The 15,848-nt window shown below is 37.5% G+C and overlaps 1 protein-coding gene across 3 annotated transcripts in view; it reads left to right on the forward strand.

The window, feature by feature from the left end:
- Positions 1-15,848, forward strand: part of AKAP10 (A-kinase anchoring protein 10) — a 79,137-nt gene that overhangs the window by 18,595 nt on the left and 44,694 nt on the right. For 2 of the 3 annotated variants that reach the window (XM_045487525.1, XM_045487526.1), the window contains exon 4: positions 871-1,428. The exons of the other annotated variant lie outside the window; for it this stretch is intronic. In XM_045487525.1, coding sequence (XP_045343481.1) covers positions 871-1,428 — 558 coding nt within the window. The remainder of the gene's footprint in view (positions 1-870; positions 1,429-15,848) is intronic. 3 annotated transcript variants of the gene reach the window in all.

The following is a 15,848-nucleotide window of genomic DNA, read 5'->3' on the forward strand; positions in this document are numbered from 1 at the left end:
TGAAGCCCTTGTTAATTTTATGAAAATGAACCTCAATGTGCCACTGCTGTGAATGTAAAAAATGTTTTTAAATTTTTTGTTTAATAACTAGTTTGTGGTTAGAATCATAACCTAAATTTAGTCTAATGTAAAATGAACATATTTTTATTAAGTTTTATTTAATTTTATTTTTCAAGCTAATCTCCAAGAACTGTTCTTTATTCTGTTGTAATCAGTGCTGAGAGTTGGTAACATTTTTCTAGCTATATCCACACATCCACAATTTTCCTCAGGAAAAGTTCCTAGAAGTGGAGTTACTAGATTGAAAATCATGGAGATTTCTAAAGCTTTGCTGTCTGTTACTGAGTGCTCCTTCAAAAAGGTTTTCCCATCTTTTCTTCTCATCATCAGTGGGTGACAGTGTTGGCCTGTTTTTTCTTTGCCTTTGTTAATTGTTACTTTTTGAAACAACATCTTCCAGTTTGACAGACAAAAATGTGACCTTGTATTAATTTGCTTTTCTGGGATTTTTAACTAGATTGAATATATTTTCATATTTTTATTGGCCTTTTTTCCTTTCTCTGAGACTAGTATCATAAGTTTTTGTTTTGTTTTTGTTTTTTTAAGAATTTACATGGTCTGAACTGCCATTAAAAGAGATAATACTTGAGTTACAAAGAGCTTTTTGATGGATTGAATAAGTTTTGGACAGTTGTTTCTTTGCTTGTTTAGAGGCCAGAACTATAGAGTTTTTAGTTCTTTATTCATTTAAATTGCTAGGGAAGTAAACTTTATTCAAGAATTTTGGTACCACTGATGCTAAAAGTGACTGACTTATCTGTCAATCTTAAATGATTTGTTACTGAGCTGCTAATCTTTTGCTTCTTTTAGGCAGATCTTGTCTGGACTACCAGACTCAAGAGACCAAATCCAGTCTTTCAAAGACTCTTGAACAAGTCTTACATGACACAGTTGTCCTCCCTTATTTCATTCAATTCATGGAACTTCGGAGAATGGAGCATTTGGTTAAATTTTGGTTAGAGGCTGAAAGTTTTCACTCTACGACTTGGTCTCGAATAAGAGCACACAGTCTGAACACAGTGAAGCAGAGCTCATTGGCCGAGCCTGTCTCTCCATCTAAAAAGCACGAAACTACAACGTCTTTTATAACTGAGTCTCTTGACAAGAGATTGGAGGATTCTTGCTCAGCCCAGTTGCTTATGACTCAATCAGAAGGAATTGACGTGAATAATAGAACTAGCAACATTCAGAATCACTTGCTGCTTTCCCGGGAATGTGACAGTGCCCATTCTCTCCATCTTGAAATGGCCAGAACAGGAACTCATCAACTTTCCATGGAAACCCAAGAATCCTCCTCCAGACTTCTAGTAGCCAGTAGAAATAGTCCCTCTTCACCACTAAAGGACTTATCAGGAAAATTAATGAAAAGTAAGTATGTGATTTTCTTGTCTCTCTTTATCCTGTTTGGTTTGTTTGTTTAATCAGTTTACAAAGTAGAACTTGAGGGGAATAGAAGGGTTGGAATCGTTTTCTTATTGATTGATTGATTGATTGATTTAAATCCAGGTTAGTTAACATATAATGTAATAATGAGTTCAGGAATAGAATTTAGTGATTCATCACTTACATGTAACACCCAGTGCTCATCCCAATAAGTGCCCTCCTTAATGCCCCTTGCCCACTTGGCCCATTCCCTCACCCATCAGCAGCCCTCAGTTTGTTCTCTGTGTTTAAGTGTCTCATGGTTTGTCTCCCTCTGTCTTATCTTATATTCGCTTCCCTTCCCCTCTGTTCATCTGTTTTGTTTCTTAAATTCCATTATGTGAGTGAAATCATATATTTGTCTTTCTCTGACTGACTTATTTCACTTAGCATAATACACTCTGGTTCCATACATGTTGTCACAAATGGCAAGATTTCATTCTTTTTGATTGCCTAGTGATACTCCATTGTATATATATACCACATCTTCTTTATCCATTTATCAGTTGATGGACATTTGGGCTCTTGCCATACTTTGACTGTTGTCAATAGTGCTGCTATAATCATTGGGGTGCATGTGCCCCCTCGAATCAGCATTTTTGTATCCTTTGGATAAATACCTAGTAGTGCTGGGTCATAGGGTAGTTGTATTTTTAATTTTAATTTTAATTTTTTGAGGAACTTCCATACTGTTTTCCAGAGTGGAAAACACTCTGAACTCCCTGATACTGAGTGATATTGAGCATCTTTTCATGTGTCTGTTAGCCATCTGGATGTCTTGTTTGGAAAACTGTCTATTCATATCTTTTGCCCATTTCTTCACTGGATTATTTGTTTTTTGTGCATGCTGAGTTTGAAAAATTCTTTATAGACTTTTGGATATTAACCTTTTATCTGAGATGTCATTTGCAAATATTCTTTCCCATTCCATTGGTTACCTTTTAGTTTTGTTGATTGTTTCCTTTGCTGTGCAGAAGCTTTTTATCTTGATGAGGTCCCAATAGTTCATTTTTGCTTTTGTTTCCCTTGCCTCTGGAGATGTGTCAAGTAAGAAGTTGCTGCAGCTGAGGACAAAGAAGTTGTTGTCTGTTTTCTCTAGGATTTTGATGACTTATGTTTAGGTCTTTCATCCACTTTGAGTTTATTTTTGTGTATGGTGTAAGAAAGTGGTCCAGGGTCATTCTTCTGCTCGTCGCTGTCCAGTTTTCCCAGCACCATTTGCTAAAGAGACTATCTTTTTTCCATTGGATAATCTTTCCTGTCAAAGATTAGTTGGCCACATATTTGTGGGTCCATTCTGGGTTCTCTGTTCTGTTCCATTGATCTATGTGTCTGTTTTTGTGCCAGTACCATATGATCTTGACGATTACAGCTTTGTAATACAGTTTGGAGTCCGGGCTTGTGATGCCTCCAGCTTTGGTTTTTTTTTCAGGATTACTTTGGCTATCTGGGGTCTCTTCTGGTTTCATACAAATTTTAGGATTGCTTGTTCTAGCTCTGTGAAGAATGCTGGTGTTACTCTGATAGGGATTGCATTGAATGTGTAGATTGCTTTGGGTAGTAATTGGCATTTTAACAATATTTGTTCTTCCAATCCATGAGCATGGAATGTTTTTCCATTTTTTTGTGTGTCTTCTTCAGTTTCTTTTCATAAGCTTTTTATAGTTTTCAGTGTATAGATTTTTCACATTTTTGGTTAGGTTTATTCCTAGGTATTTTATGGTTTTTGGTGCAATTGTAAATGGGATTGATTCCTTGATTCCTCTTTCTGCTGGTTCATTATTAGTGTGTATATAGAAATGCAACTGATTTCTGTACATTGATTTTATATTCTGTGACTTTGCTGAGTTCCTGTATCAGTTCCAGCAGTTTTTTGGTGAAGTCTTTTGGGTTTTCCACATAGAATATCATGTTGTCTGCGAAGAGTGAACGTTGACTTCCTCCTTGCCGATTTAGATGCCTTTGATTTCTTTTTGTTGTCTGATTGCTGAGGCTAGGACTGGAAAAGGTTTCTTTTCTCTTCACACCCACTTGCAGATTTGGAAGGATTTGGATGGAGAGTGTCCTGAATAGGCTTGGCATATAAAAAAGGAACAGCAGGGATACCTACAGGATTGGATCCTCTAAGACGGATATTTGCAGAATTAACCAGTGAGGAAGGGTTAAGTGTCCTGCCTTTCCCTTCCACAGAGTTTGAAATCAAATCATTAACCCAGAAATGCTTATTTCATCCTCATCTTATTCTTAATTTACTGCCATTTTAATGAACTTTGTAGATGCGATTATTTGTTGATTGCCAACCGGTGACCTCTGTTGGGTTCTGTGTCAAGTGCTGCCCTTGAATTTCACTTAATTCCAACACCTCTATGAGATCGCCATCCTTAGCCTGTTCTACACATGAGAAAATCATGACTTAGGAAAGTAAAGGAACTTGCCTCGGGTTATAGAATGAGGGGAGGGGAGAGGGTGGAGCTAAAGTTAAAGTCCAGGCATTTCAACAATAGCACCTCTCTCTTGATTTCTTCTCTGTCCATTTGGGAGTTACACCCTCTGAATTTTTCAGTTTTTACCTTCTAGAATTCTGATTAGACAGCCTCCAAGTTTTTCCCCTTTTTTAATCTTATCTGTTCTTTGTTTCTTACAGGGCTAGGTGATTTCTTTCTTGGCTTTTCTTTGTTTGCTTTTTCTTTATTTTTTTCCCCCCCCTCTAGTAAGACTTTATTTTTTGTGAGCAGTTTAAGGTTCACAGCAAAATTGAGGGGAAGGTACAGAGATTTCCCATATACCCTTGCCCCACACATACAGAGGCCTCTCCCATCATCCACATCCCCCACCAGAGTGGAACATTTATTGCAGTTGATGAACCTACCTGGATACCTTATAGTCACTCAAAGTCCATAGTTTACATTAGGGTTCACTTTTGGTGTTGTTCATTCTTACAGGTTTGAACAAATGTATAATGACATGTATCCATCATTTATGGTGTTAGAGTATTTTCGCTGTCCTAAAAAATCCTCCGTACTCTGTCTATTCATCTCTTCCTACCTGCTTATCCCTGACAACCACTAATCTTTTTACTGTCTCCATAGTTTTGCCTTTTCCAGAATATCCTAGAGTTGAAATCTATGGTAGGTAACTTTTCCACATTGGTGGTGTTTTCTTCAGATCTGTTTTTTATTTAGTTCATTGATTGTCTCAATATGGGTCTGTCTAATCTGCTGTTGAATAATTTTTTAATGTTATTCTTATTTAAAAGTTAACTGAATTTTTTATTTCTAGAAAAAAATTTTACAATTCAAATTTGCCTCATCATTTTTTAGTTTCTTCTTCCTTTATCCCTTCATCCCACTCTTGAGCCCATTTTCTATTTAAATTTATAAAATATATATTCATCATCTGATAATTCCAATAGCTGTAGTTTTTGTGGATCTGATTCAGTATTTGTTTGTTTCTTCAGATTTACACTCTTGGTAGCTTGTGATTTTAGTGGTTTTGACTGTGAACATAGGTTTTTGGATTTTTATCTGTGGGAATTGTTTGAGAGATCTGTTTAAATGGGCTTATTTCAGAGTGTGTCTGCATTTGCATTTGTCCTGCATCTGGGGCCAGCTTCAGTACCATCCATTAGTTTTAGTTACCACTTAAAACCCAAATTCTACCCTATTTGGGTCCTGGGCAACTGCTCTTGAAAAGGCACACTTAAGTCTCCTGACATTGGTGGTTTTCCCAGGTGAATGCCCTTCCCCTCTGTACTTAGGCCCATCTTGATTTGCACTGGGTCCTGCAGCTCCACAGTTCTTCATCTGCAATTTAGAAATCCAGAAAGCTTTGACTATCCCAGGTTATTTTTTCAAAGGACGAAACTTGACCTGGACTGGTATGAACTTACTGCAGGAACATAGATGTGTTTGATTATGTGGTGTTGTCCCACATGCTGCTAGAGGATTAACCTGGTTTCTATAAACACAGTGCATTACCTCTATAAAAACTGCCCAGGTTCTGAATTCTAAAATATTACTGGCCCCACAGTTTTCAGATTAAGGAATTGCTTGCCCTTGTTTTCTTCCTCTCACTGTTTTCCCTTGCTTTACCACGAAATTTATTGTGGTGGGATATTTAGTGTGTGGGAAATTTAGTATTGCGAAGAATTTTTTTTTTTTTTTATAATTTTTTTTTTTTTTCAACGTTTATTTATTTTTGGGACAGAGAGAGACAGAGCATGAACGGGGGAGGGGCAGAGAAAGAGGGAGACACAGAATCAGAAACAGGCTCCAGGCTCTGAGCCATCAGCCCAGAGCCCGACGCAGGGCTCGAACTCACGGACCGCGAGATCGTGACCTGGCTGAAGTCGGACGCTTAACCGACTGCGCCACCCAGGCGCCCCGCGAAGAATTTTTTTAAACATCTAGTCTGGCCTGTTTCTGGAAATGGAAGTCTGTTTAATTGTAATACACTTCCTTTTCTTTTTTTCTTTTTTTTTTTTTTTTTTGGTTTGGTGGTAGTTTATTTCAATAAAACATAGAAATAGCAGTGGAGGATGGGGCGCCTAGGTGGTTCAATCGGTTAAGCATCTGACTTCAGCTCAGGTCACAATCTCATGGTTTGTGAGTTCGAGCCCCATGTCAGGTTCTGTACTGACAGCTTGGATCCTGGAGCCTGCTTTCGATTCTGTGTTTCCCTCTCTGTGTCCCTCCCCTGCACGCACGCTCTTACACTCTCAAAAATAAATAAATGTTAAAAAAAAAAAAGAGAGAGAGAAAGAAATAGTGGAGTTATTAAAAGAGTACTTGTTTTTTCATTTTTCATTAGTTTAAAAAATTTTAGTGCAATAGATTTGATCTCTTTTGATGTATATTTGTATGAATTTTAACACATGCATAGGTTCCTGTAACTGTCCTCACAGGATAAGAATAGTTCTGTCACCTTTGTGTTTAAACCCTCCTCTGTCACATCATTTGGCAACCACTGATCTATCTGACTCTGTAGTTTTGCCTTTTCTGGAGTGCCATACAAATGAATTTTTACAATATGTAGCCTTTGAGATAGGCTTCTTTGACTTAGCATAATGGCTTGAAATTTATCCATGTTCTGTCAAGATGTTCATAGCTTTTTATTGCTAAGTAATATACATTGAATGGATGTACGTACTATCCATTCACCAGTTTAAGGACGTCTGGATTGTTTCCAGTTGTTAATGATTATGAATAAAACTGCTATAAACATTTGTGCATGTATACGTTTTTTTGTGTGACAGAAGTTTTTATTTCTCTAGGGCAAATACCAAGTGGTAAGTTTGCTGAATTATATGGTATATGTTTAATTATATAAAAAACTGTCCGACTGTTTTGTAGAGTGGCTGTACCATTTTGCATATCCACCAGCAACATACTCCCATATTTTCTTGGATTGTCTGTTTTACTGACATTGAATTTGAGAGGTTTTTTTTTGTGTGTGTTCTGGGTATAAAACTGTTTTGGCTATGTGATTTCAAATGTTTTCTCCTAGTTGATAGCTTGACTTTTCATTCTCTTAATAGTGTCTTTCACAGAACAAGAGGACTTTTTGATTAATTTAGTGACTTTTTTCTTTTATGGATTGTGCTTTTGGAGTCATACCCTGAGAACTCTTTGCCTAATTAACGGTCATGAAGATTTTCTCTTGTGTGTTCTTCTAAAAGTACTATGATTTCATCCTTCACAGTTAGATATATGGTCTATTTTGAGTTAATATTGTCTAGGATGTAAGAGGTGGTCAAATATTTTTGTATTGTTTTTTATTTTTGCATATGAATATGGTGTTGTTTCAACACCACTAATTGAAAAGACTACCCTTACTGTATTGACTTGCCCTTGTACCTTAGCCATATTTCTGTAGGTCTATTTATGGACTCTGTTCTGTTCCATTGATACATGTGTCTGTTCCTTCACCAATCAGTATCTGCTGTCTTCATTACTGTAGCTTTACAGTAAGTCTTAAAATTAGATAGTGTGAGGTCTCCAAGTTTGTTTTTTCTTTTTCAAAATTGTTCTGTCTATTCTAGTTTTTTTTTTCCCCCTAAATATAATCTTTAGCACAATCTTGTCTACATCTATAAGAAATCCTGGTAGGGGTGCCTGGGTGACTCCGTCGGTTAAGCATCCAGCTTTCCACAGATCATGATCTCACAGTTGGTGGGTTCAAGCCCCGTGTGGGTCTCTGTGCTGACAACTCAGAGCCTGGAGCCTACTTCGGATTCGGTGTCTCCCTCACTCTCTGCCCCTCCCGCACTTGCACTCTGTCTCTCCCACCCCCTGTCAAAAATAAATAAACATTAAAGAAAAGAAAAGAAATCCTGATGGAGTTTTTATTGGAACTGCATTCAATCCTTAGGTCAGTTTGATAAGAATTTACATCTTAACTGTATCAAGTCTTAGAATACATGAACATGGAGAATGTTTTTATTTACTTAGGTATCTTATTTATTTATCAGCAATATGTAGTCCTCAGTGTACACATCCTTCATATATTTTTTTAAACTTATATCTAAGTATTTCTTTTTGGTGCTATTGTGAGTGCAATTTTGTTTTTAATGTTTTTATTTCTTTTTGAGAGAGTGTGAGTGGGGTAGGGGCAGAGAGAAAGACAGAGGATCTGAAGCGGGCTCTGTGCTGACAGCAGATAGCCAAATGCAGGGCTTGAACTCATGAACCATTAGATCATGACCTGAGCTGAAGTCAGATACTCAATCAACTGAGCCATCCAGGTGCCCCGTGAATGCTATTTTAAAAAATTTCTGTTTCTAATTTTTTATTGCTAGTATATAGAAATATGATTGACTTTTATATGTTAACCTATTCTGTGACCTTATGAAACTCACTACTTCTAGTAGTTTTTCTGTAGATTACTTGGGATTTTCTACATTGTTGTTGTTTGTGAATAAGGACAGTTACTTCTTGCTTTCTGATCTTTTTTTTTTTTTTCTTTTCCCGTTGCCTTATTGCACTAAGCTAGGACTTGCTGTATTGTGTTGATTAGGAGTGGTGAGAATGAATATTCTTGTTCCTGATCTTGGAGGGAAAGCATTTAGTCTTTCACCATGAAGTATGAGGTTAACCATGAGTTTTTTATAAAGGCTCTTTATAGGTTCATGGAAGTCTGCTTCTCTTAGTGGTTTCTTGAGAGTTGTTTGAATCATGAATGGTGTTGAATTTTGTCACATGTTTTGTCTGTGTCGTTTGATAGGACCATGTAGTTTTCCTTTCTTTGTCTGTAAATGTGATGGGTTATATTGATTGATTTTTGAAAGTTTGAATAACCTTGCATTCCCAGGTTTAGTGCCATTTGGTTGTGTGGTGTGTTTTATTCTCATATGTTGCTAGATTTGATTTTCTAAATTTTGTTGGTCATTTTTGCATTTACGTTTATGATGGATTTGGTCTGTAGTTTTCTTGTACTGCTTTTGTCTGATTTTAGTATCAATGTAATGTTGGCCCCCAAAAATGAGTTGGGACGTTTTCCCACCACTTCTGTTTTCTGGAAAAGATCATATAGAATTGTTGGGGGTTTTTTTGTGTGTTTTTTCAGAGTGTTTCAAACTATAAATTCCGTTTCTTTAATAGATCTAGGACTATTCAGGTTATCTCTTTCTTCTTGAGGGAATGTTAGTACTTTGCAGCTTTGAAGGAATTGTTATTTTCATTAAATTGTTGAATTTATGGGCATGTAATTATCTAGGATTCCCTTACTTTCTTTTTTAGTCTCAAGTTTGTAGTAATACCCCTTTTTCATTGCTGATATTGGTAATTGTGTCTTCTTTCTTCTTTGCCAGCATACATAGGGGGCAAGCTGTGGAAAGCTGGATGCTTAACCAACGGAGTCACCCAGGCACCCCTACCAGGATTTCTTATAGATATAGACAAGATTGTGCTGAAGATTATATTTAGGGGAAAAAAAAACTAGAATAGACAGAACAATTTTGAAAAAGAAAAAACAAACTTGGAGACCTCATACTATCTAATTTTAAAGAACCAGCTTTTGATTTACAATTGATTTTTTTATCTGTTTTTCTCTTTTCAATTTTATGGATTTTTCTGCTATGTGTTAATTCTTTCCTCCTGCTTGCTTTAAATTTTTTTTTAATGTTTATTTTTGAGAGAGAGAGAGAGAGAGAGAGAGAGAGCGAGCACAAGTGAGGGAGGTGTGGAGAGAGAGGAAGACACAGAATCTGAAGTAGCTCCAGGCTCTGAGCTGTCAGCACAGAGCTCCATGCGGGGCTCAAACTCACAAACCGTGAGATCATGACCTGAGCCAAAGTCAGTTGCCCCACCAACTGAGCCACCCAGGAGCCCCTTCTCATGCTTGCTTTAGATTTACTTTTTCTCATTTCTTAAGATAGAAACTTATATCGTTTATTTGAGACCTTTTTTTTAAAAATTTTTTGAAAGATTTTATTTTTTTAAGTAATCTCTGCACCCAGTGTGGGGCTCAAACTCATAACCCTGACTGATATCAAGAGTCGCATACTCTAGTGACTGAGCCAGCCAGGTGCCCCAAGAGACCTTTTTTTTTTTTTTTAAGCTTATTTCTTTATTTTGAGAAAGAGAGAGCTTGCTCACATGCGTGGGCATGCAAGCAGGAGGGGGCAGAGAGAGAGAGGGAGAGAGAGAATCCCAAACAGGCTCTGCGCTGTCAGTACAGAGCCCTATGCGGGGCTTGATCCCACAACTCTGGGATCATGACCTGGGTGGAAATCAAGAGTCAGACACTTAACCGACTGAGCCACCCAGGCCACCCAGAGACCTTTGTATTTTAAGAGAAGCATGTAATGCTATAAATTTCCTTCCAATCACTGTTTTATCTACACCCCACAAATTCTGATACTTTGAATTAAATAAAAATAAAATGCCTAATTTCTCTGGAGTCTTACTCTTTTGCCCATGATTATTTAGAAATATGTTGTTTAATTTTCAGGTGTTTGAAGAATTTTATCTGTGATCTTTTTGTTACTGACTTCCCGTGTAATTATATCATGGTTAGAAAACATACTTTGAATTATTTCAATTCTTTTAAATTTGTTAAAAATTTTTTTATTAAAACATTTTTTAATGTTTATTTTGAGAGAGAGACAGAGAGCGATCAGGGGAGGGGCAGAGAGAGAGGGAGACACAGAATCCGTAGCAGGCTCCAGGCTCTGAGCTGTCAGCACAGAGCCCGACGCAGGGCTCGAACTCATGAGCTGTGAGATCATGACCTGAGCCGAAGTCAGATGCTCAACCGAGCCATCCAAGTGCCCCTAAATTTGTTAAAAATTTTAAATAGCCTAGGATATGGTTTATCTTGGTGAATAACTCACATACAATGAAAAGAACATACTGCTGTTTGATAGTTTTCTATAAATGTCAATTCGATGGAGTTGGTTGATGATGGTGTTCAGTTTTTCTGTATCATTGCCAGTACTTTTATGTTTTTTATATCTGTTACTGAGAGAGGAGTGTTGAAGTCTGAGCATAGTTGTGGATTTTTCCAATTGTGCTTTCAGTTCTGTTTTTGCATGTATTTTGAGGCTCCGTTGTTAGGTTTGTACCTATTTAGAATCATTGAATCTTCTTGTTAAATCGATCCTACCATTTTGTAATGTTCCTCTTTATCTGTGGTAACTTCACTTGTTCTAAGGTCAGAAATCTCTTCTGTCTGACTTATATAGCCACTGCAGTTCATGGTACATCTTTTTGTTTGGCTTTACTTTTGACTTGCCTTTATCAGTTTTTTTAATGTTTTTATTTTATTTTTGAGAGAGAGAGACACACACACACACACACACACACAGAGTGTGAGTGGGGGAGGGTAAGAGAGAGAAGGAGACAGAATCTGAAGTAGGCTCCAGGCTCTGAGTTGTCAGTGCAGAGTCTGACGTAGGGCTTGAACTCACAGACTGTGAGATCTTGACCTGAGCCAAAGGGACGCCCAACTGACTGAGTCACCCAGGCACCCCTTGCCTTTATCATTTTTAAGGGAGTTTCTTTTGATAGCATGTAGTTGGGTCATTTTTTTTTTAATCCATTCTGACAATCTGGTTTTTTGTTGATAAATTTATTTCAGTATAAGTTGTAGTGTAGTTCTTTATATTAAGTGTAGTTAATTACAACGTGATTATTTACCTTTTAATATGTAAATGTAATTGCCAATACTTATTAATTTAACATATATAATTATATTAAGTGTAATTATTAATGTGTTTGAATTTATGTCTCCCATTTTATTTTTCTGTTTGTTCCCATCCTTGGATTTCCTATTCTTTTTTCTTTTGGATTCTTTGAATTTTTTTAAGAGTTTATCTATTTAGTTCTTGATTATATCTCCTTGTATAGGTTTTTAGTGGTTTCTCTAGGGATTGCAGTATACATACCATCATACATACGCAGTCCATGTAAAATTATCTTTTAAAAAAATTTTTTTTTAATGTTTATTCATTTTTGAGAGAGAGAGACAGAGACAGAGCATGAGTGGGAGAGGGCAGAGAAAGAGGGAGACACAGAATCTGAAGCAAGTTCCAGGTTCTGAGCTGTCAGCACAGAGCCCGATGCGGGGCTCAAACCCACGGACTGTGAGATCATGACCTGAGCCGAAGTCGGTCACTCAACCAAGTGAGCCACCCAGGTGCCCCTAAAATTATCATTTTATTACATCAAGTGGGCCATGTAGGTCCCTTTGTCTCCCCACTCATGTGGTGTAGTGTCATCCACTTTTGTTGAAAATCCCATCAGACGGTGTTGGGAATTTGGCTTTCAACTGTTGGACACAACTTACAGAACTTAAAAAAAGAATTGTCTGTTACGTGTAAGCCCGGTATTTGCCATATCGTTGCTGTTCCTTCATTCCTGAAGTTCAGTTATTTCTGTTATTTCACCAGCATCTCAAAGATCCCTCTAGCGTTTCTTCTAGAGCAGGACTGCTGTCAGAGAATTTTCTCAGTAATTTTCCATCTAAGAGTTTCTTTATTTTGAAGGAATTTTCATTTGATAGAGAATTCAAGGTTGGTAGTTCTTTTCTCTTACCACTTTAAAAGTGCTGTTTCGCTGCCTCTGGCCTCCATGGTTTCTGGGAGAAACCTGCAGTCTTGGAATCATTATTATGTTATGTTTAGCATCTTTTTTATAGCTGCTTTTGAGATATTTTCCCTGTCTCTAAAGTTCAGCAGTTTGGTTATCCCATCTGAGGTTCACTGAGCTTTTTGATTTTCAAAGGAGAATGTTTTCAGCCATTGATTGTTCTTTCACTTTTTTTTTTTTTTTTTTTTTTTTTGGCCCCATACTTCTTTCTCTTTCTTCTGAGATTTTAATGACCCAAATGTTGTATGTTTGTCATTGTCCTGCAGATCCTTGAGGCTCTATGTGCTTTTGTCTAATTTTTTGTTTTCCTGTTTTTCAGCTTGGAAATTTTCTATTCGTGTATCTTTGAATTCACTGATTCTTTCCTCTGTTATTTCCATCATGCTTTGAGTCTTTCCAGTGAATTTTAACCTTAGGTTATTTTTTTTTCTGGTTCTCATCCTTCCATTTGTTCCTCCTCCTCCTCCTCCTCCTCTTCCTCTTCCTTCTTGTGCTTTTTTTTTTTTTTTTTTTTTAATCTTTTTCTCTGCAGAGGCTGTCTTTCTGTTTGTTTCAAGAGTATTTGACCTTACTTCTTGGAACATGGTTATAAAAAAAAAATCTTCTGTAATTCCAGCATCTGTGTATCTGTATCATCTTGCTTGTCTTTTCACTTGTGAGATAATGGGATTTTCTGGGGTTTTGTATGGCAGTTAATTTTGGATTGTATTAAGGACAGTTTGACTTGCATGATTCTGGATCATGTTTAGATCCTGTGAAGAATGTTGAATTTTTGTTTTAGCAAGAAATTCACCTGGTTAGGTTCAGCCAAGTTCCAACTAGCATTCTGTAGGCTGTGGTTCTAGAGTCCATTCAGTTTTGGATTGTATTTGTATCTATGCCTGCTAGGGTCCAGTCTGAGACCTGTCCAGTGGAAAGGTCATAGTTTAGTTCTCACACCCATTGGTATGCTGTTATAGTCAAGTCCATGCATGCCCAGTTCATGTGTGAGCCCAGGAGTACACACACAACTTGATATGCTTTTCACAGGCCTTCTTCTTTTCTGCTGTTTCCCTAGCAGTTTCTGGTGCCTAGGGGACCCTACCTTCCTGGTTGTTTGGCTAGAAAGTTGGGGCTTCACTTTCTACCACTATGTCAGCTTCTGTGGCCAAGCAGCCAGAGGACAGTGGATAAAAGAAATAGGGATTCTCCTCTTCTTACTGGGACTACGGTTTCTCTGTCAAAGGACAGAGTTTGGAGAGCTTTTGGAGCCTGCCTGAGTGCTGCTGCCATTGCCTGGGGATGGAGACTGGAGTGAAAGAAAGCCCAGGAGATTTCCCTCACTCTCTGCTATCCATATGAAACCCCTTCGTGCTCCTTAGACCAGAAATAGAGGGCTTCTCTGGAGCTTTTTCTTTGTGCGTCCTTGTGCAGTTTCAGCTTTGGAGTCCAGGCCAGGAGATACTGGAGAAACAAAGCGGGACACTTGGCTCTGCTCTGGTGGCACTTTGAGTCCTGGTTTCCTTTCTGTCTGCCTGCTACCATTTCCAGGTCTTCAGATACATTTGTCTAGTGTTTTTAGCTGCATCCTGTGGGGTGGGTGAGGTGTGCTTATTTCATCTTGACCCAGTCCTTAGGATTTCAGAGCAAATCAAAGAATGAGTATCCTATATAGATTTTCTGTTTTCCCCTTAAAACGCAAATATATTAAGAAGATGATGGTCTAACACCTGCCTCTAAGGTTTCTGTTGTAATCATTTTCATTGTATTAAAACTTCTTGGGGCGCCTGGGTGGCACAGTCGGTTAAGCGTCCGACTTCAGCCAGGTCACGATTTCGTGGTCCGTGAGTTCGAACCCCGCGTCAGGCTCTGGGCTGATGGCTCAGAGCCTGGAGCCTGTTTCCGATTCTGTGTCTCCCTCTCTCTCTGCCCCTCCCCCGTTCATGCTCTGTCTCTCTCTGTCCCAAAAATAAATAAACGTTGAAAAAAAAATTAAAAAAAAAAAAAAAAACTTCTTGAGCTTCACAAGGTGACTGTAAAGGAATTTGTAATGGCCTATTGCTTTTATAACTAAAGAGTGATTATACTAAGAATTCAGAATTGATGTGTAATTTCTTCCGAGTAACTTCTTTAGAATATACTGGTGTTTTGTACTTGCATTTAAGTAGACACTAAGGGTGCCAGGGTGGCTCAGTTGGTTAAGCGTCTGGTTCTTGATCTCTGCTCAGGTTATGATCTCACAGTTTGTGGGTTCGAACCTCAAGTCTGACTCTGTGCTGACAGTGAAGCCTGCTTGGGATTGTCTCTCTACGCCCACCCTCCCACCCCTCCTGTGCTTGAGTGCTTGCTGTCTCTCTCCCTCTTTATCTCTCAAAATAAATAGCCATTTTTTTAAAAATTGAAAACTTCTTAGTGAAATACTAAAGTGAGTAATGGAGTTTTGAACATCACTCAAATAATTGAAGGAAAGTTCTTTACTTCCAGTAATCTGTCCTCATGGGTTCCTAAAAAGTATATTTTTAAAAAGCAGATGTTTTAAGCATTTCTATGTTCCTTTGTTCTTTTATTAAGAGTATTTTAGAAATTGAACCAAAGCATTTATCTTTGCTTAGCCAAGCATTTATTGAGTTAAAACTGTTTCATTTATTAATTTATTAAAATGTTTAAAATATGTTAATGTCCTTTTATTCTTAAAACTGAATTTTTCTGATCCAAAAGAAGGGTGTAACTTCATTCTGTGTTTCTGAAATGAAATATAGTTAATATTTTATTTAAAGGTATCAAAACTTCTTTCAGTTAGTTTTAATCCCCTCAAAAATGTGCATTAACGTCTGTACAACATCTTACAGTATTTGTCTGGGATTGGCAGCTGTTTTTAGTTGGTGGAAAAGCAAAAACTGAGAAACAACACAGGTTCTGATTTGTAGGCTTTTTGATAGGCATTTGCTTCAAAACTAGTGTCTTTGTTCTGATTAATAATTTGCTCATAGTGGCTATACAATAAACATCTGTTGAGAGAGTGGAATTAGCTTGGATTATGTTAGATCTGGTTAAAGGCAAAACAGTCCCCCTGAATCTTCACAATTGATACCTTTCTTCAAGGCCCTGGGTGTAGAGAGGATTAATTAATTAATGTAGAGAAAAAACAAGCACAACTTCCCTTCCCCAAAACGTACCTTTTTATAGCTCTCTACATTAGACACAGTACTGATCATGAGTCATACCTGAACTTTTGTCCTAACAATGGGACTTTCTCTTTTTTCCATGAATTCTTTTTTCTTTCTCTGTTGTGGTAAACGA

Source organism: Leopardus geoffroyi, chromosome E1 (genome assembly GCF_018350155.1).
Source record: "Leopardus geoffroyi isolate Oge1 chromosome E1, O.geoffroyi_Oge1_pat1.0, whole genome shotgun sequence".
NCBI classification, from domain to species: domain Eukaryota; kingdom Metazoa; phylum Chordata; class Mammalia; order Carnivora; family Felidae; genus Leopardus; species Leopardus geoffroyi.